We start from the raw sequence: 26,043 nt of genomic DNA, 5'->3' as shown, positions 1-26,043 counted from the left end.
TATTTTGTTCTTTGTCAATATTTGGCTCTCTTTTCACTGACTCTTGCACTTCTTACTATAAAGTTCCTCCGGCCAGTGTCTGAAATCTACCATGGAGAGCACTGTATCTCTTTAGTCCCTCTCTTCTGCCCCTGCAGGGCACTGACTTCACTTATGAAAACATGACTTCCCAGCTGTTTGTTTTCCAGAGTCTTCTCACGAGCAGCAGAAAGCTGAGCTCAGCCAGTCAGCAACAAAAGACACTTCAGACAAGACCTCAACAGTAGAGATGTTTTGCTCCCTCTGGCTGGTATTTTGTCTTGGCCCTCATTCCAAAGACTTGCAAAACAAAACCTGGACATTGCTGCTGTCTTTTTGCAAAATTCCAAGATGAAATTGATATTGATCTACTGATATAACTTCAGTCAAAGCTGGGTATCATTGGTAAATCTTCCTTTGCTTGTGCTAATGCCTGAGTTTCACTACTGATTCCAAAGCAAAACTTTTTGGGTAATTTTCATTGAGAAACTTGCCAAAGTTGCCAAAAGTACAATTTCTGTTAATAAGACAGGGATGTAAGGGCATACTCACAGATATAATAATACTCTCTGCCAGGGCGAAACTCGAAGCCCAGGGAGAAGGGAGTAAAGAGCTGGAACTTCTCCGAAAACTTCAACGGTCCGTTTGGCGACAAAGGCCTGTTGCACTCCCAGCGTTTGAAGCCCTTGGCGGTGTGGTCGCAGGAGCTGTAGCCATCATAGTTCACCATGTAGAGGATGTAACGCTCAGCCCGCTCGTCTGAGACCGGGCCAATGTAGTGCGGACAGTAGACATCAAGGTAGTCATTAATGCAGACGTCGATGTGGTAGTCACCCCGGTAAAACCTGGAGGAGAGAAAAAAGGGAAATGTGAATATAACTACAGTGGGTTATGCAGAAAACATTAACTCTGGCAAAAACACCAAACCATTTTGAACTATTTTGTCAAATCCTCCTCCGCAAATTACAAGTCAGTTGCAGGTCTTGGTCCTTTTTTTTGTCACTTAGAGTTGCCCCATAGAGTTTCTGACCACAAGTGGCGCTATAGACAGCCCAGTCGCCAGAAGAAAATGTTGGCATTGTAGGTTTCTACAACAATGGACGCCTCACATTTGTACTTTGTACCTAACATACCAACATTTCAAGTGACGTAGTTTTAATTTCAAGTATATGAGCTGACTTTTTTTATAGAAAGGTGGAAGGAATGGTGGCTGGTGTCACAGCAGGGCAAGACGGCTGTCAAGCTGCAGACAACTGTTCGAAACCAACAAGCAACAAAACCGGTTGTTAATTAGTGAGACATCGATGCTTAGCAACATATTGTGGTCTTTCCAACGGCGCTTGTAACGCTGAACAAAAGTGGTTTGTAAGTGACCTATTGCTGTGATTACACTGGCATTTTTGCCTCCAAGCACGGTTGTTTTTTAGTGAGTTGCTGCTGTATTTCTAGAATTTTTTGCCATCGAACCTGGGTGTTTTTGTAGTGACACATTATGGCATTTTCTCCAACATTTATGCCACAGAAAAAGCGTGACCTGTTGCTACATTTACACTGGCGTTTGTGCCACTAAATGAAGGTTGTTTGAGCCAAAACATGACCTTTTTCTTACCATAACCAGGTGGGTTTTGTGCCAAGACATGACCACATATTACCAACTACCAACTAATGTGAACCCACAACTAATATTGAAACATAAAGCAATGTAAAGTTTTAACATATCCCCTACATAAAAGCATACAAATGTAATGTGCCAACATGTTTTTTGCCGTTGGGGTTGCAATGAAGCAACAATTTTATGTGTGAGCCTTGTTTAGTTCACAGACAAGCACGTGGGTGACATGATACGTATTTCTACCAGTGTTTTCACACTATTCCACTAATTGACAGGTTGTAAGACACCATGGGAGGCAGGAATGTGGGGATGAGACAGGAAAGAAAAAGGCTACAAGCAAAGACGGCGTTGATGACAACAATTCAGCCTCAAAATAAAAAAAAAAGACTTTGCACATGTTTTGAGGAAAGAAATGCATCCAAATTTACAGGACACACACAGTGTGTTTAGGTGCTCTGAAAGGCAGGTAAATAAAATCATGTTTGCATTTCACACCAGAGCAGCTTGTGCTTACATGAATGTATTTATTTGTGTTTGTAATCCACAGTGGGGGCAGGTTTCTGTATGTCAGCAATAACACTAACATGATTAATCTATTATTGGTGAGCTGATTGTTCTACGTGTTTATGCATGCAACGGTAATTCCCACAATAGCATCATACAACAACATGCAATCACTGATCTTGACCTTTTAATGATTTATTCACCCAATACAAAATATTGCTGAGTGTGCATGTTCTCTCTTCCGCAGCCTGCTTTGTGTTTTGTTCACATCTAACTTTTGGATACCCTGAGGCGCTGCTTGGCTCAAGGGTACATCGATGGCAGCTGTTTAAGTGGGAGGATAGTTACTCATTGATTTGTTTGGGGAGTCTCTCGCCATCATGCTCCTCGATGACGTGTCTCCGAAGACTTATGAGTGCTCTACAGCTTGATGACAAGAGCTGATACTCTGGGTGTCTTAGCGAGGCTGCAGCTGAAGAAAAACTTCCCCTAAGTGCTCGAAGGCCGGACTGACAAAGACACATCCAGGCTACGGCTCTGGTTTTGTTTACGGGATCTCATCATGTCAGTCTCAATCATCCCGGGACTCTTGTGAGACTCCACCGAATCCCTCAGCAGCACACCCACCCCGACAGAAACCCCTTACGACACACGCGAGTCAGTCCTAAGCCATATATCAATGTTGGTGCTCAGCAGTGATGACTTATGCTGGTGCTGAAATTAAAGTCCCCTAGCGTTACAGGGCTAATCCCCTGGTTAGCATGTGCCTTTAGCAGCTCTAAGAGGATCCCTCTGTAGAATGAGATTTTCATTAGCCCAATATGACAGCTTGATGTAGGAGCCCCTTGTGGAATCTCCGAGTCTGGGAAAAAAACGAGGCCTGGCCCCAAGATTTTTCGCCGGGTGTTTACTGTAAACCGAGTGGACCAGAGAAGAGGAGGGAAAAAGTGCAGCGGTGAGATATGCCAGGTATTCATTCCTGAGGAGGAGTGATTGGAAACACATATTCCCATAGGCGCCGCATAAGGTTGCATATCTGAGGCTTTTAGCGGAGACAGATTAAGCCTCGGACGGCCGGCTGGTTGTGTCTCTATAGCTGCTAATGGCCCGCGGTTCAGTATCACTGACATACTGCGGATGTCTTCAATACTCCACCTCTGTTCATTGACACAGTGAGGGCCGTCAGGGGAGACAGGCCAGAGACCGTGTTGTAGCATGCAGAAGGCTGATGATCCAATACGGGTGAACTCGCCGGGGGGTTTTACCCTGACGTTTTGCTGGCCACGGATCAGATATTACGCATACTCCTGCTCCTCACGGGAACAACGAGAGTACCAGTCAGCTGATCTGAAGCCAGGTGAAGGGGGAGATTGGGTCGCAGCTGTTGCCGCGGACTCGTACATGTTGGGGAGTAGCACAAAGGGAGGTGTGTGCTCGCCACGGCCTGCTGGGGGTATCATGTTGTCGTTACACAGATTGTAAATGTGCCGCAGGATTAGTAGCCGTCCTACCGGGTTTGCGGGGGCCGCAAATGAGTGTCATGGCGGGGGTGTCTCATGGCATCTCATGGCGGCCATATTCTAATCTTTTTCCTCTCTCTAATTATAGTCTGGTCAAACGTGAAACCAAAGCCCTTGTTTTCTCTCCCAGCTTTCTCTTTTTCACCGCTTCAGCACCAGCTGAGCACTTTGGCTCCAGGCAGGCACAGCATGGTTTCCTTTAGCCTCTGGTTTCAGAGCCACTCGCTGATATTTTGACTACCAGGGGTCAACCGGCTCCGCAGTGTCATGTCCTCATGCAGAAGCACTGTGGGGGTAGCCTGCTTTGTCCTCCCGTGTCTGTACAAAGCTTTCAATGTTAGCGTCAACCTGACGAGTGTCAGTGGCTGTCAGTCAGAGCCGACGGAGTAACAGTTTAGATTAAGCAGGATTAGGAAGAGTTTGTAACTGAAGCCTTTCTGAGAAAGAGGTGGGAAAAAGTGATGACAACTCTGTTCAGACCTTTGTACTTGTATTTAGATACTTGTAAACAGATTGTGTCTCGAGTGTGTTTACTTTTGGCATCAAAATGCATCTCAAAATTAGTTTTAAGTGACCGCTCCGGATTATGTTTCTACACTGGAAAGAAACACATTTTACTTCAGAGCAGGAAAACTAAAACAGGCCAACTTGGCCTTCCAGTTTAGTCAGTTTATTTGTTTATTTAGTTTCATAATTTTGTTGTTGTAGCTGTTGAAACTACTTCCTGCCAAAGAAATAGTTCCTAGAAAAACGGTTGACTGTGAGTTTTGGAGAATATCCAGAGAAGTGGGGAAGCTTTTTATGAAAGCTGCTCTTGAATTGTATTTTTTTTCAGTCCTTTGAGTACCACAAATGTAATTTCCATTCACCTAAATACCACTATTACCATAAACCCACCGCTATTACCCCTTTTCTTTAACTAACCTCTAGTTCTTGAACTTGTTCCATTAATGAATCCTGGAACGTTGGTTCTATCTACTAGTTTTAAACACTTTTGAAGACAAACATAGTGACCATGAAAGCGTCATCAGTGGATTAGACAAAGCACTGCTGAGGTAAACAGTAAAAGTTAAAATGCTGGATTACACTGATTACCAGCAAACGTTTGTTCTGTTAGAATTCCTGCGTAATATCATTTAACTTTTCAAAAACTGTATTATGAAGGAAACAATGTTTTGGTTATCAGTTTGTCAGACTGAATGCTCTCTTTTATGGACAATTTCTTCCTACACACCCGTCCACATGTTTTTGAAGGTGTGCATGAGCCTCCACATTCACATATTTGTTCAAAAAACAGTCATGGCCAAACTATTACTACTAATGAGTCCGCTCCAAACTTTTTCCCATGATTTCTCATTGAATGCCTCTATTGTTGCCGTCTCCACTCTCTCTTTCCAACCTGTGGAATATGATGATGTTGTCACAGTTCACACAGGTCGAAGAAAACCTGTTATGATAACTTTTTGGATTCCAAACAAATATACTTTGGGGCAAGATGCTCCAAAAGCTTGAAAATTAGGTGCGAAAACAGGAACAAAACCCATTCTATGTTTGTGGTAAAATGTGTGTACAGGTAGCCCAAGCAACAAGTAGCAGGACAGCGACAATATAACAAGGGAAATGCTTAAGATGTGATGAGGCAACAAGATTATATATCATTTATTTCTACTATTTTCATCGTCTGGTAGAATTCAGGGATGAATTGCTTCGTCAAAATCAGAGGCTGCTGCGCCTGTTGCATTTAAAATGTGATTTTCTTGCAAAAATGATTTACACAAGTAATGCATTGACACATAGACAATAAAACTACCGCTTTACAGATGATGTTTTTGTAACGCCCTTGCGACACATAGCCTAAATATCTTGACAGCACCATGTGACATTATGTCAGTAAAAAAAAAAAAATGTGATAGCATGACAACTGCATAGTTAAACAATATGCATAAGTCATCAAGATAACTATGACAACAGAAATCCCCCTCTCACGACTAGGCCAAATTTATTAAGCACAACTCTGAAATCTGCGTTTCTGTTTTATTTAGAGCATTCTGGAAAGGCAGTGCAAACCCTCTTTCCACAAAAGATAAAAACCAACAAATAATAACAGGACACTCCAAAAGAATATTATAAGAAACAATGTTAACTGCTCACAATAATTAAAAGACAAAATATCACTGCTGGCAGCTTGCAGACACATCAGGTAAGGTGAAACACAACAAAAGGAAAACAACAACAGGCACCTTGAGGTGGGGGGTGGCAGCTCTAGCTAAGGGCGACACGTCTCACTGTATATTACGTGCATCCCTGTCTGCCTGCAGATGTCGTTTGAGCGATCAGTTTCTCATTCTTGCCTCAGAAGCCTATATATTTTTCCATTTATGATCTCTTCACCAGAGATGGATTTGGGATGGCAGTTCTGAACGGGGTCAAATGTGGCCAAACGTATGCAGCAAAAAAATCCTAAATCTAAAATATGGACTGTAGGTGTTTGTTACAAAAGACGATAAAACGCACAGCGAGGGTAGCACGAGCGCCAACAGATGATCCAGATGTTTGCCAGATGGAGGTTTTTGAGTGGCAGAAATGAAATATTGATAAGACATGAAGCCATAAACACACAGACTGACTCAAGATGTGGTCCAGTGGATGACATTTCATCCCTAAATGCCTCCTGGTTTCGTCTTTTGAGGAGCCTGACCGGAGAATTTCTCCTGCTGATCTCTACTTGGATCTAAAATATCTCTAGCATGAGACTATGAGAGCATCCGTCACCCGTCTACCCCCACGCCGCGCCCCGCCATTGAGCTGGACTGAAGCGTGAGAAACCTTCATTCATTTACCGAGCTATAAACCGTCGGCAGTTTTTGCAATCTACAGCATCGGGGTTTCTTCATTTTCATTACCAGCAAGATTTATTCATCTGTTTTTCTAAATGGCTTTGTAGTTATAGGCTATTTAGTGAGTCATTAAACCTTCATAGGGCTGATCGAGGCAATTTCAACAGTTGTGTTTCCTCTTTTTTCCGTTGTTCTGAGCAGCGGGACGCGCTGAAGGCTGATCGAGGGTTAAGGGGGTTTGATAGGAAGCAGAATGAATGATATCACCAAAAAATAAAAAAAAAAGGTTCAGCAGTTCACTTTCAGTTATAAATGTGTCATAATGAGCCATTAACAACCTAGAAGCACCGAAATCCTGAATCCATTTGTCTTGGGGGATTAATGATCCCTGATTGGCTGAATTACTCGCGGCCAGTTGGAGGGGCTTATCAATGAATCAGTAACTGGAGCTCTTAACAAAGCACATCTACGGATAATCCCTCTTTTCAGTTAGCTCCCCCCGCTTGTTTGCTTTCTTCATCCCCTTCTGCTGTGTTATTGTCACTCTGTGGCCTGGCACAGGTAAAGTTTAGAGGCAGAGCCAGGAGAGAGGGAAATGGACTAAGCGGAAAAAAACAGAGTTAATAGAGAGGAGTGGAGAGAAAGAGGAGAGAGTGGGAGTAAGCAGAGAAAATAAAGAAATAAAAATACCCCCGTGAGGTTTTACAAAGGGAAAGTTCCTTCCACGCTGACACTTTCTGTGCACTTTTAGTTAATTTTATCTGTGGTCAAAGCATCAACAAATAAAATGCAGATACAGGTAATCAGCAAAGATGAAATTAGGCAAAAAGAGACCCAAAAGATGGAAATGATGAATAAAACAAGAAGCGGAGAGAACAAGAAAAGAGGAAACAAAAAATGGGAGAAGGAAGGGAGAAAAGAAGACACTAGTGAGAAGACAAACCTAAAAAAAAAAAAAAGACACAGAAGAAGAGGAATGTAGAGGAAAGTAGAAGGGGGAGGAGAGGAGGATAAAGCACTCCTGTTGTTTTCCTCATGAACACAGTTGGGTCAGACAAGGGGCAGCTTCCCAGGGTTATTCCACAAAGAGGGAAAAAAGGAGATGCTTTCAGCCCACATGAAGCTCCTGTCTTAACACACACACACAGACACACACACTGCGATAATGTCCGCACACAGACCACAGGCTGCAGACCTCTTCTATATCAAGTCCCTCACTTTACTCCTCCACAAACCCATGCACACTAAGTGTCTTTGCAAACGATACACTGTAAGAATCTGTAGTTCCTGATTACGGCCTCTAGGGGGAACTCTTTATGGGGCCAAAAAGGGGTAATCAGGCAATGGTCATGTGATGTGATGTCACCAGATGGGGTCCGTCCATCCCGTTGCCCTCGGGGTTGGGAGGTCTCGCTCACCCTCCCTCCACCTGTCCCATCATTCATAGCCTCCGCCGCTGGGAAGTTAAAGCCATCATTACCTAGTTGGCTAATTATATACACACATCTGTCCGTGGACTCACAAACACACACACAGAATGTATTTAAACGCATAATGTGTCTGCCAGGGGGCTCAGTCCGACTGGGCGTTGACAGCGCAGAGATGGGAAAAATGGAGCCTGTAAAGTATAGACAGTTTTCTGTTTTTTTCCCCTGCTGGGAACAAAACCAGGGGAGGTGAATAATTGACCTCAGATTGAAAACACATTGCTGCTAGTGGGAAGGCACCTCGGGTAGTTAAAAAATAAAACAGGGGCTGGAGAGAGCGAGAGAGTGGAAGCAGAGACGGGAAGAATGAGAGCGGACGGGCTGTTTATGGATCCTGGTGGTCCTGACTGTGCCAATCGCTAACTTGTCCTTCAGTGCAGCTGCAGACGCGCCGTGTGCCAGGCTAAGTGAGTCCACGCAGACAGAGAATGTGTTATGTAAAGCTTCATGTATATTCTAATCTCTGTCCGTCTCTGCAAATTAGGGGTGTCTTTGTGCCTTGTGCGCCAGTACACATTGTGATGAAAACTGCAAAACCGACAAAATATTTTTTTTCTCCCCTTCTATACCTTATTCAAGAAAAATGACAGTTTTTTTTCTACAAAACTATTTTTCCATCTAACCTTTTGAAACCTAAGCAAATTGGTTTGATTTCTCTGAAATACATGGGGAGAAGACAACGAGCAACTTAACAAGACATAGCCAAAAAATAGGCAAAAAATAAAAAGTAAAAAAGTTGAATGAATATTACCTGACAGCGAGAAAAAATTAAAAAGAAAAGCAAAAAAACCCCAACCCAAACAAAACAAAAAAGAATGTGAATAAGTACTAAGAAAAAAATATTTATTTTACATGTTTAATGTTTTTTTCTGTAACAATAATTTTAAATCTAAAATTATTATAATTAGATATAGTGTTCTGGACATTTTTCCCTATTTGAAAATTCCCCCCCTTTTGTTAAAACTACATTTTTGGTAAGTTCTTTGCTATTTCTCAGCTTCTTCCTGCCAAGTTGGTCCTTTTTTTTCACTATGTTTTTGAAAGAAATCATGTTAGTTTTCAAGGGGTCAAACAGCACAAGACAAAAGATGTCTATCCAGGTTTTAAGGGTTAAAAAAGCCAAAGTTTTATAGTCTTAACACAAGCATTTTAGATAAAGCTTTATTTTTCACGTCAATAATTTTCTAATAGTTATTTCCAGGAAACTTGCTCCAAAACTGTGTAATCTGATTTCATTGTTATAAAGCAAATTAGGAATTTCCCTGAAACAAAAGCTGCATGCAAAGAAATACTCCAGAGATACAGTTTTTGTTATGATCTGCAGTACTTTTGTCTTTTTCCCCTTTTTTTCTCCTGTGTTTTCCCCTCATTCTTGTCAAATGTTTGTTTCCAGTTTTGTGTCTTTGGCTTGGCGTAGCTGACCTCACACACCTGCAGCTCCTTTCACACCTGCTGATCATCTACTGTGATAGAAAGCTACCTGATTTAAGCCCGGTTTTCCTCTCCAGTCTTTTTTTGATTACACACAGCCTCAGAAACCCACACAGTACTTTGCATTCAAGGCAGTTGAGTTTGAATGTTTTTAAAAAAGAGAGTATGTTTACGTACATGGGATGTCTAGCTTTTTTTTTTTTTTTACAAAGTAATTGGGTATAGAGATTCATGGGTTGTAATTGGTTTTGGTAATTATCTGGTATTGTGACATGCCTGCCGCTGGGCTAAAATTATTAGCTGACCACCAAATGTATTTCCATAAAAGCAAGCAGGCAATCAGACCATGAGTCACTTAATTTGAGTGGCATGGCCCTTTAAGATGACTTTTTACAGACTGAGTGACATAAGAGGCTCTGCTTCTGTCTTACATGGATGAGGCAGGTTAATTACTGACAACGCTATTCTGGTGTCAAAAAGGTCAAAGCAGCAACAGCAGCATGGGGTTAGTGTCAGTCAACACACACACACACACACACACACACACACACACACACACACACACACACACACACAGCAGGACTCTATCATTCAGTCTGTAAAAACCCCAAGGGGCTGACAGAGCGAGACGTAAACTCCCTCTGTGCCAAAGATGGCAGTTCAGGTTGCCATGACGACCATTGTTGATGCTCTGACCACAGAATCGGAGCTTTTGACAAACACATAGCGTTCATACCTGCAGGTGTACGCGTGCAGGCGCACATATGCATGGGCCCAAACACAGCAAAGCACACCTCTAATGCCACATAACTCCAGGAGGCCCCGAGCGGCTTCTGTCAAAATAACCCCGCTAAAATATGCCCCATCAGCACCTGCAGAACATGTTGTGCGCCGAAAAACAATATGCACAATGCTTCAGATTACTGTGATGATAATGATTTTTTTAATTTGACTAAATGCGGACGCTCCTGCAGAGCACACAGCCGGTGTAACCTCTGAACATCCCAGGATGCCTCCCGTCAGACGAGCTGCTCGCCGTGCTCTACTGATATCGATCTGACACTTTAGACTCTGAGCTGAGGTCAGGGGTTAGTGACAGCCCATTATTCAGCCCCAGAGCCAGTGTTTGGTCAGTGTCTGAGCCCAGGTGATGGACTGACCTCACTGTCGTCCATCTTAGGAGCTGCTGAGGGATGGAAGGTGAAGTTTAAGAAGTCTAAGAAAAACTAAAAAAAAAACATAATCGCCCATGAAATGCCCAATCCTTCATTCACGCCTGTATTTTTGGATCCCTTCTCTCTCTGTCTCTTCCTTCATCACCCTGTGTCTTGTTATTTACTAAACGTTCCTAGCTGGCTGTACAGTTCCTATATAACTCATTGCAATTGTGCAATTTTTGTTGATTATTGCCTTGTTTTCCCCATGTTTTTGAAAGAAATTGCACAGATTTTCTCAGGGTACAAAGGTTGAATTACTTGTGAAAGGCAGCACAAGAAAATGTATGTTGCTCCAGGTTTCAAAGAGTTAAATGAGAACAACTAAACAAGTGACGGCCATTCAAAACTACAGGTTCTGCTTATACGGCATTGTCTGAACATGATCACGTTTGCAGACCGCCTGCACGGACATGTGCTGATGATGGGAAAAGACAAAAAAGTTTCATTTGTGGAAGAAAATGATAAGATAGGAAACAGGATAATAAGAAAGGAAAAAAGAAAAATAATATATGATATTTTTAATTGTCAGAAAAAAGAATACCAGGAGAATTACGTTAACACAGAGTAAATGCACACCTACCCCCTCGCCACACACCCTGAAACCCAGACGCGAGCTCGCCTCAGCAGTGAATTCTCCAGGAAGGCCCCACCTGAAGCATGCTCGACTAACATGGCCCTGATCCCCGCTCCGCAGGGCCGAGACTCCGACCCCTGACCTCCCTCCCCAGGGACGATCCCAGCCCCCTGTGCTGCCCTATCACTTTACTGCACCCCAGGGAGCCGCGGCCCCGCCCGCCCCTGGGCCCAACACACTCTGAACCCACAAACCAGCAGGGTGGGGGGAGGGGACGGCGGTGAGGAGAGGAACCCACAACGTCTGGACTCAATCACCCGCCCATGACAAGCCTGCAAAGCTCTCACACACCGCCACCGCTGCATGCACACATACGCACACACACCAACACCAGCACTTATCCACCAGTGAGGTCTCACACACATCAAAGTGCGGTGAAGCTGACTTGGTTGAGTAATAGGCGTTCTGTGGGGAGATGGTGAAATGCTAAAAACTCGGGCTTGGAAAATTTGTTGTGTTCAAGGTTCTGAGAAGAGAGGGGGGGAGAGAGGGTGAGAGAGGATTATATTCAAGGTTTGAGAGAGAGAGGGGGGGGGGCAGAAGTGGTAGAGTGAAAGATTGAGAGAAATGTGAAAGAAGAAGCCAAAATGATGTGAGAAAATGTGAGGGATGTGAAAGAGGGGAGTGGGAAAGAGCACATCCTTGATTTAAAACTCCCATAGGTCCTGTAGAGGAGCTAGGAGGTCTGTGTTTGTGTGTGCAGGCTGGGCTTCAGAGGTGGAATGTAACTTAGTATATTTACTCAAGAACTGTATTTAAGTACAAATTTGAGGTACCTGTACTTCACGCCACTGTATACTTTGACACCACGCCATTTCAGAGGTACATATTGTACTTTTTACTTAACTACATTTAACTGCTCACTTGACTTATTCAGCTTATGAATTATTTTCTGCATTGAGTAAATTTATTCTGAATGCTTTTAGTATATTTTCCTGATTATATATACTTACTTTCACTTAAGTAATATTTTCATGCAGGACATTTACTTGTAACACAGTGTTTTGTGGTATAAGTACGGATCTGAATTCCTCGTCCACTGCTCTTTGGTTCTGAGACACATGTATGACCTAATATTACTCTCAATGGCTTCTATTGGCCTGAAACATCAACACCTCCCAACCCCAGAATAACATCTTAAAGAAGACAAACTCCTACAAATGTGACGAAAAAAAGAACGAAAACCTCGGTGTCCGTTCGTGCAGAGATATGTCACCCAGGAGAAATGCTTTTCTATGCATTTCAATGGAAAAATGCAACTCATAACTTTCAGGCAGAGCTCCAACATGGCAGCTCAGCGGGGGCTGACAACAGGGAGTCTCTCAGGGGGCTACTACGACGTGCAAGGCGAGGCTCGCGTAACCAAAGTAGGCAGCTGAAGGCAGCAGCAGGTTACTTGTAATACTGTATATAAAGGTAATAAGAGGAGACATTCAAACTGTCCTTGAACTGCTTCTTACAGCGAAGGGAAAATAAGAGAGAGAGGATTAAACAACCTGTCATGTTTCTCTGCTCTTTTACCTCTATACTTTTTATGATTACAATGATTACTATAACCAACATGTCACGGTGGTCCCATGAAATTCTTCTGGTGAACACATTTCAGCTTTTTGGGAGATGCAGTGTTGGCTGCTTGTCAAATTGCCAGCAGAGTGAAGAGAAGTCTAAGAAGCCAATATTACCATCAGGAGTTTTTTTCTTTTAACTGCACAAAAAAAGGGATCTCTGGAGGGTTTTAACTTTAAAACAGTGCATGCTGGGAATCATCTTTATGTGCACAAAAATATACTATGCAGAATTTTTATTAAAAGAAAAAAGAAAACGAAAGGAATCAACTCAAAGTAATCCCTCTCAGTTGTCACTCATGACCCACCTAAAGTGTGTGGTTGTGTATTTTTCTGCAGAGACTCTGCCCTCTGCCTCTATATTCCTGTTTTCTGCATTAGGGACGTTTACGGGCATGTATCCCCACAGCGGTAGCAACCAGGTGCCGGTCCATAAGCAACAGCATACAGTGCTGAAAAATGTATACCGAAATGTGTAAAGAGTGACCTTTACTTACACTTTCGTTGGCAAGTGTTCACAAACAGTAATCAACAATCCTACATGGTTTACCTTTAATTCTATGAGTTAACTAAATTTTCAGCAGTGCATTTGGTCAATTACAGTGTAGTTCACAAACACATTAATAAGTGCTCATGGAAGATGTCCGTATTTTTGGTGAATGCTGAACTTAATGCATCATCCTCAAACTTATAAACTCAAATGACAGTGAACAATGCTTGTTTCACAGCAATCGAGAATTTACAGCACCCGGCATACCCGCACAACACCAATATGAGTAATGTTAATGGCACTAACAACAGCACAGCTTCCTGTGCCGCAAAAGGTGGATATTTGAAGGATTTTAATGTACAAACTAGTACAGATTCCAACAGAAAAAATCTCACACTTTTATGCAAATTGTGCACACCGTCTGAAAAAACAAGTCCGAACATCAGCCACATCGACAACCACTTTGAAATAATGCATTAAGTTGAAGTATCTGAAATACAAACAAATAGAAATTATGTTTTTGGGACTGTGAAAAATAATAACAATAATCACAAATCTTTATTTGTCAATCCACAGATTTCTTACTACTCTACAAAATTGGCAGTTAAAATGTAGCTTCTGCTTATTTCTCCATTTACACAACATACATGTAATTAGGAGGGATAGCACAGGGTCAGCCAGAGTACGGCGCCCCTGGAGCAGTTTGGGAGTTTGGTGTCTTGCTCAACGGCAAGGAGGTGAACTGGCAACCCTCCAGCTGCCAGTCTAAACTCCATTCTTGGTTCATATTGGGGACTTGAGCCAGCAATCCCCAGTTCCCCAACTAACCCTTTAAATTAAAAAAAAAATATGAATGTGTCCATTTTAATGTGTGTGCACTGAACTTTGTGAATGTGTCAATGTCATTTGACCCAAACCTAACCCATTGTGCTGTAACCCCTAACCCTAATGTTTGCAGTGTAGGATTAAAGATGGTACGCTTGAGTACAGACCTGTTACTAATGCTATAAATCTAATAAAAGAAGTGTAAAGTTTCCACTGTAAAGGGCTTCAGCGGGAGAACCACTTAGGAGCACAGCTCTGTCCTCTTTACACCCAACAGCAGGCCCAGAAAAAACAGCACATGTAACATCATGTAAGGGCTAAACATAGAAGCGCCCTCCGAGTGCCCCGCATGCCAGCGCCGAGCCGTACCACCTGGCCCGCTCAATCTGCCCCCGCTGGGCCCCATCACACCCCTCGGCGCCCTCCCCTTGACACAGAATGTCTGTCAAAGTCTCGTCCATCAGGCTGCAAACCGGAGACCATCTCAAATCTGCACATACCGCCTTAAGGGAGGCCCGGCTCGGATTCACACACGGCGCCTTTAGAAGTCCGCAGAGCTCAGATTCACGCGCTCCACCTTAAAATGCTGTATTTCATATTCACACTGGCTGTGGCATTCCAGTGTCAGCACCGGTGGAGGCCATGTTCCTCATTCACATATTCAACGCGGTGCAAGGCGTACAGTTAGTGAGGTAATAGCCCGTCTTTTGGGACCTCCAGTGGGCAAATTTCAATGCATATAAAATGGTTTCCCACTGTTACAGAACATAAATGTACCTGAGAGGTGCTCCGAAATTTCAAACACATGTGAATATATATACAGAACACACACACAGGCAGCAGGAGCTAATAGTTTAGCAGGATGGATTTATGACTGAGAAGTTGCTAGTTTGAATCTTTGACTGAATGGGACAATATGTGCTCTGAGGGAAAAATAACAAACACACTCCTACAACAAACTTCCGCCAGACAGTTCATCCATTTTACTGCAAGTGTATGTGGTTATCAAACCCTAATCTGCCTGAATCCCTGATTCAATCTAAAAGGATTTAATTTTCCAAATATTCGAAATAACAGAAGTTATTGATGATTAAGTTTTAAATAAGTAAAACATACAGACAATTAACATACTTGCTTGCTTCTAACCAAAAAAGATCAGATAGGACCTTCATGGGTCATTTCACCCAAATTATATTTCATGTACTTTGCTGTCTTTTTTTTTTTTTTTTTAGGGACTATTTAAGTAGTTCCAGTGAAATCTGTTCACTGTGGATTATCCAGAGTAATGGGTAAATATATCAAATTAAATGAAAATAAATCCACTTTTTGAACCCAACACTGTGCAACAGTGAGCTTTATACCATCCTGTACCGTACAGTTTAGCTCTGTGAGTCTACAGCAGGGCGTTACCAACATCAAAACCTCCCTGGATAAATAAAAGTTAAGAAAAAAGCACACATACAAATCCACCCGCCCACATGCACATGCACTCTGCAGACACAGCTCATATTATTCTGAGCAAAAAGGCAGAGAGCAGCAAAAATCTGGCCCGGGACGAAACAGACCGGTCCGACAGGGTGGACTGGCCCAAACAAAATATGAGCAGCTGCTGTCCAACAGCTGATCAGAATTAAACCAAGCCCACTTGCATACAGAAACACGCCTTTCAAATGTTTGAATTAACTCACATCCGCATCGCATCCAAGAAACATCACAGGCACGTCTTTCTCCTCATGTGTTTTGCAACACCTGACACATATCCAGTCTCCATCCGCCGCTCTCTGAACTTCACAACTGACCCCAGATCTGCTATCAGCGTGTTCCTCGCCATGATTGAGCGTCGCCTCGGCTGAATCCAGACCTGTTGTGAAATCCCTAGATGGGAACCACATGTCAGCAGCTGCATGTCAGTTTGAGGAAGGATTTACTGCTTGGATGTGATGATGGAGAGGGCCATAAAGGAGAGATGGAGCTGCTGTTGATAGATCACCTCACCGCCGGCCGGGTTTCCATCTCTTTGAAAACACAGACGGCTTCTTCGCCTCCACACCTCGCCGAAGGGAAGGACACTTAAGACAGATGTGTATCTGTTTTCTGACAATCTCGGCATCGTCCTTTTTCTTTCCTTGTGTGCCGCTCTGTGTGTTTTTACATGTACAGTATGTGCCTGGGTTAAATTAAGCATTTCGAGGCAATCGAACCCTCCCCTCTGCCCGTCATTATCGCTGCGTTTTAGGGAGCAGACTGCAGCGATTAGCCCCAGCCGCTGAACCGTGGGCCACCTCATTTAACACACCACTTGATGTAATTGTTATTGGAGTGGAGATACTAGCCTGCTGTTCAAACTGCAACACTTCTCTCATCTCTTTCTCACTCTGACAGTTGCTGGCGACACCGTCACCACCTGCCCTTGTTTGTGAGTCAGAAGATTAGAGGAAGAAAAGTAGAATTAACGCCTCGTGGTTGTATGCCTCTGACAACCAGTCAAGTGGCAGTGTGCATCCATGTCTGTCCAGACTCACATAATGTATGCAGTGAAAGCTTTAAAGGAATTTGACATGAATGATTTTGGTGAATAATTACCAGTGAGAAACACACTGTTTTCACTACAGAGGACTGATAGAAAGCTTCATCCCACGGTGCAAAAACAATCACCTGAAGCTCAAAACCAGCAAAAGCAATGTGCTTGTGGTGGACTACCAGAGAAACAGGACAGACCACAAAGTTGCCCAGCTTGTCTACAGCTCACCATTGTTGTTATTACTTCTCCTTGGTTCCACCACACCGCTAGACAGTGCTTGACAATATTGTGACGACAGCGTTAGTCCTGCCTGAGGCACTGAATAGTTAATGTTAGTCGCCCCCCCCCACCCCCCCCGGCGCTCTGGTCGCTTTTTAATGCCACAATGCCAGACTATTCAGTCCACTGTGGAGTGGATGAAATCCACAGTCTCTAGACCCAGGCAGTGTTTGTGCCAGATGTGACTAAATTCCCTCAAGGTATTCCTGAGATATTGTGCCCCGAATTCTCAGTTCATCCTTAAGTTCAGGTGGTTGTTTGTGCAAAATTTGAACAAATTCCCTGAGGGTGTTCATGAGATATTGAGTTCATGAGTGGGGGTCAAAGTCACCTTCACTTTTGATTACCAAATTCTAATCAGTTCATTGTTGAGTCCATGAGGAAGTTTGTGCCAAAGTTGAAGAAATTTCTCGAGGACATTCCTGAGATATCACATTCAAGAAAATAAGATGGACCTGAGCTCACAGTGACCTTTGGCCAACAAATTCTAATTAATTCATTGTTGAGTTGAACGTTTGTGCCACATTTGAAGAAATTACCTCACGGCATTTCTGAAATATCATGCTCACAAGAATGGGACGGGTGGGTGGATGTACAACCCGAAAACAGAATATCGCGATTCACTGTTTGAATATAAGTTTTAATGTTTGATATGTGATTCTGTACACTCTTCCCATGTTGTGACATACATAATTATCAGAAAAATGCCCATATTAATACCACTGTCTTGATTTCATTACACTTGGAAATCACCAAATCGGTGCTACTTTGGATGGGACAGAGAGAGTTTCAAAGACAAAGACACAAAAGGAGATATGAAAGTGAAAAAAGAGCAAAAAAATGAAGGGTGGAAATTGAAACTAAAAGATTTAAAAGAGGAAATGGAGGAAAAGAAAGAGCTGAAAGAGGGATCGTAACATATTCAGTTGGAGTCTGTGGAGACAGTGGGGTGGAGGATTGGATAAATATACTCCCCTTCACTGAATGACAGGCATTCTCATCTCTCATTTACCCCCTGGGGAGACAGAACGAGCGGAGCAGGGCTGGACCTGCCATCTTAACCCTTCCTCTCTGCTCATTTTACACCACTAGCCCTTTCTTCATCCCTCCGCCTGCTCTTCTTCCACCCGTGCTCAGGGCTGCCATCTTAACCCTGCATCTCTAATCGTTTTAATACGACCCCTCACCCTCCGTCTCTTCCCCTCTCTCTCTGCCCTTTCACTGCTATTACCAAACTCTCTCTCCCATCCTAAATGGCATGTGACCGCCATTATCGCCTTGTGGAAAGAGCGGCGTCATCATGTGTGCCATCATTTTCATCCATAACCATTAGGAACGTTGTAAAAAGATACGACCACTCTCAGGGCGTCTTCAAATAATGGAGTGTAGGCACACGGTTGGACTGTAGCTGCTCGCCAGCATCAGCAGACGCTGTCATTACTTTTTACGACTTTGAGTACTTTGGCCCTTAATGTACATCCTTCCTGTCCTTCAGCGTTGGAACCCAGAGTAAGAGGGCAGATTAGCAGTGGGAGAGACCATTCGGTTATCAAAACAGCCACAGGTTCAATCTCTGCACCAATTAGCAGAGCTCTTTATTTTAGCTGAATCCATGCAGACGTTATTTGACCAGGGTGTGGCAGCAGTTCAATAAACTGCCGATCATGTTTCAGCAGAATCACATCAAGATGTAGTGCTGGTCTCGACTTGTCATGATGCATGACTGTTCTGTGGAATTGATATAAACACAAAAGAAATGCTGATACTGCGTTTGTGTTTACTGTATTTGTGAAAAGAGTCTGTATGAATCATCCACTGTGGTGTTATTCATAGTAGGGCTGTACCTAACTCATTATAACAGTCAAAGCGGATCTGGCTGTGCAATACAACTGTTTGACAATTTGTTTTGTTTTCCTTACAAACTTTTAAAGTTTAAATGGACTTTGCAGGATGTTCATTGTGACAGCAACATGTATGTAATACAGTAAACAAGTTAACAGCGCTAACAACGGGATTTAAATGTGCAACAACAATTAATTGTTGACACAAGATATCAACAAAAGCCAGAGACTGTAGGCTGCTGTGAGCTGTATATTCACAGTTTTATATCCATCTCACTTAAAACCACAAATATCAACCTTGAGTTGGTGTTGATGCTAGTGGGGTTCATCCTACATGAATGTTTGCTCACAATTTCATGTTAATCCAACTCATTTTGAGAGTGATTTCACTCCTGAGATATATCAGTCAAGTCTAAAGTGACGGCCTGACAGGCTATCCACAGAGCCACAACATTAGCATGGCTTAAAACATCAAAATCTGTCACTGACAGAGAGTGATGTACATTTTTTTTTATTATTTGCCTTAAAGTGCTAAGCATAATAGTTAGTCTCCATAATTGTAACATTTTTAATGCTTTAAATCAAAGATTTTTTTATGACTATACATGTGTCGTATTTTCAGAAAAACAACCTACGTCTGTATCAGTTATCATGAATTTAAGTTTTTTCATAGACAAAGCAAGTTGTGAGGAATGAAACTAAAGTTAATGGATGTTTGATTTGCCATGTCATGAACACAAGCTACACAATAGTGTGTAAAGGTTTTAAGCTATGTAAATGGAAGGAATAAGTCAGAGTGAATTTTTTACCACTATTTCCATTTTGCTCAGTACCAATTTAGCACATGCTGGCAAATTCTAATGAATGCCAATTTCAAAATTGTTGTCTCCACTGTGCCCAAACATAGCTCTGATCCCCAAAGCCTTTGTGAAGCTTTTAATTTTCCAGTATTAAGACTGGTGCTGTGGCAATTTCCGAGCCTGTGGTGGGCCAGAAAGCCATAATAAGGTAAAAATATTAAAAACAAAACCTAAAAATGTCCTCAAATATCAGCACAGAGGTAAATTAACTTGACTGAATCAGTACTGAAAAGTGAGAGAGACGAAAAATTGTTTAACATATGAGAGTTCGCTGGAAGTCAGCAGAATATCTGTTGCCTTTCCAGGCTGATAAATAAATGCAGCCACAGTGTTTCTGCTGATTGGCTGACATTCAGTTACCAAAAACCACCATGGGAACTACGACCACTGAAAGAAAACGTCTGCGTCGCGTGAAAGAGACAGTTTAGGTAAAAGGGCCAGAGTTTAAAATCACTCTGAACCACCATCAGTCAGCACACACACACTGCTGAACACACAGTACGCTCACTGCTCTCAGCACTCACCACGATAACACACACACACACACACACACACACACACACACACACACAAATACACACAGTACACTTCACAGGCTCAACACTTCTCAGATAGTGTTTACCCTCCATACTACAGCCAATTACACAGACAGGGAGGCTTTGAGCAGTTAAACCAAAGCCATTATAAGTACACGGACCCAAACATTTGGACATATCTCATGTTATTCTATACAGCACTGTCAGGGTTAAATTAAATAATATCAAAGTGAAAAACATAACTCAGTGTACAGCCACAGTATGTACACTGTTGAGAACATTTTTCAGGCTGAACTGTTAAACATCCTGAACTCTGTCAGTGTAATAATTCATTAAATCAATGCATTTCTCTTATTTTGACATGATTTGTAAGACAACTTGGTGACAACTGTCAGACAAACAATACTGGAAGAATGGCTAGTTGATTATTTTGCCATGGATTGCATTTATATCTCAATTTTTCCTAATTAAACTTCTCAAACATGTATGTACCAGTTGCTTTGTAGGAATGATAGGAAACTTTGGGACCCCAGAAATACAGTATTACCTCATCAGCCCTTTCACACATCAATCTTTTAAAGTCTAGTTTTCCTTTTATGATTACTGACTAACAGCCCATCGCCTAAAAAGCATCATAAAATGACTAAAAGGTTTTTTGGTCAAGCAAAGATCCTAATGACCAAATAGTTGTGTAATAAACTGAGAGGCAGCACTTCAGTTTAAATGAACTAATTGATATTTTTGCCTATTCTGGTATAAACAGCTCGTTACTTTTGAGCAAAAAGTATCACAGAGAAGCAATTCTGAGTCTTTCCATTGCAGGCACAAACGTTTTTGGGAGTTTGACCAAGGGAACAAGTCACTTAGTGCTCCCCAATAAACCATAATGGTAGCAGACAACTTTTATTTTGATGAAATTAAAGACATTTCCACCACAAAGTGACACAAAAAAAGCACAAATACTGGATACAAATTCACCAGAAGGCAGAAAATTAAGAGCTTGATGCATCAGACACACTGCACCATGCAGAGCACACTATACAGACACTGCTAAATATAAATATTCAATATTCTGTCACAGTATGCTTAGTTTAGATTGTACAGACACTTTAGTTGACAAGAGCTGACAAGTGTTTGCACGCTTAAACCAGAAAAAAAGTCAACAATCTCTGCTCCTACATCTGTTATCTCTTGTATGTTTCTCCTGTCTCTCTCTGCTCTCCTAAATGATGAAGACAAGTTTTACTATCCAAGAAGAGGAAGTTATACTCTATGTATACTCAGGATTTCCCACACAATTACTTATTTGTGGCAGCCTGCCACGATTGAACACCTACCGCCACATATTGTTATTATATTTTTTGGAGTGGACCGTTCATCCGGAGCAATACTGGAATATAAATATAATTATCAATCAATTATCAGTCAATTATCTCTGCTCTTTGGTGTGTTAGCGAATACTTTCCCTGCTTGCTTTGTTCTCCTACTAATGAGGCCACGTTTTACTACCCAAGAAGAAGCCAAGTAATACTGCAAATAATACTCAGGGTTTTCTGAACATTCAGTTATTAGTGGCAGATGGTCAAACACTTGCCACCACGCATTGATCTCATATTTTTGGAACTGAAGCATTCAGTAGAAATGCTATTGGAATATTTATACTGTTAGGTTATTCATTGTATTACAATTTTGGAGCGCAGAGCGTACTCTGGGCACAGACGGAGCAGTAGATTGTCTGGTGTGATAAAAATGAAACTTAACAGTTCGTTGTGCTGCATCTTAAAGTTTGATTTAACCTTTTTTGCAGCAGCTGCTTTTCATCCATCAATCTGATCTTATCAAAAGATCAATTATCCACCCCTGCAAGTCATGAACTGCTGCAGAAAACAAAAAGATTTTATGGAGAGCTTCATCTTTGCGGCATTTACGGACCCATAAAAACATCTGAATTTATAGAGAGGGCACAGAATGATAAAAATAAGGGACACATACGCATGCACAAGAAAAAAGGAAAGTCCCCTCACAGTTAAATGCTGTTGTGTTTCTGCTGGTGTCTGAGGTCACGCACATGGTAAAGCAGTTATGTGCCGCAGAGTTAAGATGTCACCTCGCACATTCAACCTGTCCGATAGCAAAGCCAGGCCATCACAGTCGAGAAGAGGTCTCAGTTTAACACCTACAGGTCACGGTGTGCACCTTTCCTCTGTCATTAGGCGCTAGCTGAGCCTAACCCAGGGAGTAACCCGAGCCCGGCCCTGCAGGCGGCTAATCCGCCTCAACAAAGCCTTTCTGCTGCTCTGACAGCCTGAGCGATCATCAGTCAGGTAAAGCAAACTGCTCCGGCCTGACCGCTATTCACACAGGTGGCTCTACTGACCGCTCCGTGTTTGAGTAGGTGTGTATTCGTGTGTGTTGGGAGGGGTACGAGATCTCAGGAAACACATTTGCTAAACAGTGTGCCCCTGCCTGACTGTGTAGTTGAAAATATGTGTGTGTGTGTGTGCGTGTGTGTGATTCATTCAGCGACATGTCCAGACGTGTTAAGTTTCGTATGACATGAGAGGACCGACGCTGCAGCCGTCACAGGCAGACAGACAGATTAGGTCACCTTTTCTCACGGCAGGTAAAGACTCGAATCCCCATAATCCCTCAAATGATTACACAGGTCAGGAAGTGACAGCACACACACAGGTACAAAACTCCAGAGAAAATAACTGTTTTTTAATGAAGCTCGACAGCTGATTCATACAATAAGTAAGAGAGATGGAAATTTCATTCAAACTAGCGAACTAAAATTAAAAGTTACACTGTTTCTTTACGGCAGGTGCCTTATTGATTATTTGATGATATTATTCTAAATTGTGGTGGAAACAAACAAACAAAAAGAGAAAAAAAAAGGCTAAAAAAATCTTTTGATTTAGTAATGAAGCATATTATATATACATTTCCCCATATATCCCCATTTTTTAAAATCATGTTTAAAGAAACAGCCCCCCCCCCCGCGTATTTTTTTCACAATCACCATTTTCCCCTCACTTGAGCCTCTCTGCCCTTTGTCGCCACCTGCACTTCATCCCCTCATCACTTCAGTTTGTACCTAAGCTGGTTTTCAGGTCAGTCTCTGTTTGATCCTCAACTTGGGTGTTCAGTTGTTATTTCCCTGCAACAGAGCCTGGATTCTCCTGCATTTGAGTCCTGCTGCATGACTTATAACACCCATTCACTCTAAAATTTAGGCACCTAGTCAAAACACAAACAAGTTACTACTTTTAAGTGGTGAAAACAACTTAATCATGGGTTAAATTGACACACTTAAAAGATGATGCTGTTTGTTAATTGTCAACAAGTCCCATAAAAAGACCAGCACCAACAAAGTAATAGCCCGTCTTGCAACACTTTACAATTTCCCTACCATCTGTGACATTCAGCCTCGAGCCTATTGGTTCCTAAGATATAAATCTTTAAAAGCAGCTCTAACTTGTCAGTGTAACATTCATTTAAAGAAATGGCTTGGTAATTTTCTAAAAAAGCTTGTTGTTTGTGACAAGGGTCCCATTGTCTCATCAGCCGCCTATGGATGTAGTTTTTAACAAACACTCCCACAAAAATAAATAGTGCATTTGTTCGGGACTATTTTCACCAGTGGATTTATATACATTTACTGCTCTCGTGAGTGTTTACAGCAGCAGGGTGGTGCACCTTTATGTGAAGCAACTTTTGTGCATTATCTCCTACTTAATTTGCATTAAAGTAACTGAAACCTGATGAGTAGTCCAAAACTATACTTAATTTGCATCTGCTTTCATAATTTTTCCTTAAAAAAGTTCTTATTTAAAAGTGTAGTACTTTTGATGAGGACTAGAGAGACACTAAATGACTAAAATCCTTCCGTAATACATAATAATTAAGGCTCTTAAGGAAGAATAGGCAACAGGGCGACTGGTGTGAGATAAAAAGGAAGTGAAAGGCTTTTTTTTCCCAGCAGGCTGGTTGAGATTCTAGAAGAGACGCAGGTTAGCCAGAGGCAAACAAATGAAGAAAACAACAAGAATAGCCTTCAACAACCTAGTGAGAGCAATTCTTCCATTCTTCCCGTACAGGGAATGAGCGAAACACACACACACATACAGAAGAGTGTCTGCTGATGCATTCCTGCATGCCTTCTGGCTCTTGTCCCTCCACACTTGTCACCGGACAGCGCGGCAGGGCCCTGCAGTGTGTGCTGGCCGGCCTGAAGAGGCTCTCACAGGCCTGTTAGCATGCAGATGGTGTCAGGTGACAAGAGCCTGAGCTGCATGGAGGCTGATGACTGCTGCAGCCTCAAGACTCAAGAGTTTGTTTCCAAAATGCTACATTTTGAGGGGTGAAAAAAATGTCACTTGAGCTCATTCTGCAACATCCAGGGTCCAAGTCTAATTGTTTTAAATAACATAGCAAAAGTCCTTAATTGAACTTTTGTTCTTTACCAAATAACATATTTCAAAAATTTGAGCTTAAAAAATAGTTGCAATACAATCACTGAAGCTAGAGGTGAAAAGTAACTGGCAGTACATTTACTTAAATTCTGTATGCTATCCTTGGTTAGTCTTGGTTCATGCAAGAACTCACAACACTGGAGACATAAGAACGTGAAGAAGCATTGTTCACATGTACTTTGGAAAAGGAGAAACTGGTGGAGTGAACTGGTGTTTGATTCGGCATATATCTGATCCACCAACCAGCTCTTATTTAAGTGAGAAATCTTAATTCTTGAAACAGATCACCTCTCAATCCCACAATCTCCTGTCACTTAAATAGCACAGCTAACCCACAGAGGCTTAGAGTGAGTTTAGGTGACAAAAGCCAAAATGTAAAGTTTGTACGCAAACAGTCTTCCCCTTATGGATTATTTTGGTGCCAAACTGACAAAAATACTGTTGACATATGATGCCTTTTATCATGTGTTAGTTGTTCTGCGTTTTTGCGGACATGTAAGGAATTCTTAGTGAGTCACAACTCAAATATTTTCCATGTAAAACTAGATGGAAATATCTCAAAAGGAATCTAGACTAAATATTAACCCTGCAAGAACCCCCGTCTTTACATCTTATGGTGTGCAACAAAAAACACATTATCTTTAGATGTGAGAAGGTGTCAGACTTTAGTCTTTCAAAAATATTTTTCAAGTCTAGTGTTTGGTAGCCATTAGTCCTGAATTCAGGGTACGATCAATAAAATTGTATTCACACTGTTTAATAACGACACAGACAGACAAAAGGAGCCAAAGCCAGTCAGACGGACACATAACAGTCGGTGGCGGCGGCGGCGGTAATGTGTGTGTGTTACGTCTTAATTGGAAGGAACAACATTGCTCTTTTCAGCTGAGCAGCAGAAGTGAGGCAGGTTTCAGACAGACAGCACATGAGAGGAATGCAAATGACCTTTCTGACCTTTCTCACCTATCAGGATCTCTCTGTCAGTGGCTCTTCTTTATTATGGGGGTATCATTTAAAAAAAAAAAAAAAACTGGTATCAATATAGCCACTCTTTCAGTATGAGCTCTGAATCTCAGGTATTCCCAAGACCTATTCCATATGGCACAGTCTGTGGCATCTAATTTGAGATCAAACTTCCTCTTGCAACCAAAATCAAAAATGTGGCACCTGCACACGAGTGTCTGCCTTCGTGTCCAAGTACTGTACTCACTCTGAGACGCTTTAAGCAGCCCAGAGGACAGACACAGAGAGTGGACTCTCTCCTCTGAAGGGCCACAAACCAGCTGCGCTCACTTGGCTTCATCATGTAGGAGAAACGTACAGGAGATGATAGAAGAAGGAGCAGAGATAATTGACTTTTTTGTGGTTTAGGTGCGAAAACACTTGTTAGC

At 42.2% G+C, this 26,043-nt stretch overlaps 1 protein-coding gene across 1 annotated transcript in view; it reads right to left on the bottom strand.

Annotated features, from left to right (window-relative positions):
- Positions 1–26,043, bottom strand: part of LOC121959725 (ephrin-A5-like) — an 87,637-nt gene that overhangs the window by 14,040 nt on the left and 47,554 nt on the right. The window contains exon 2 of the mRNA XM_042509194.2: positions 571–863. Within this exon, the coding sequence (XP_042365128.1) occupies positions 571–863 (293 nt within the window). The remainder of the gene's footprint in view (positions 1–570; positions 864–26,043) is intronic.

This window comes from Plectropomus leopardus, chromosome 20 (genome assembly GCF_026936395.1).
Source record: "Plectropomus leopardus strain MGB_pleo_1.0 chromosome 20, ASM2693639v1, whole genome shotgun sequence".
Classification (NCBI taxonomy): domain Eukaryota; kingdom Metazoa; phylum Chordata; class Actinopteri; order Perciformes; family Serranidae; genus Plectropomus; species Plectropomus leopardus.
The sequence above is the reverse complement of the archived record's forward strand: the minus strand, read 5'-3'. Positions and strand labels throughout refer to the sequence as shown.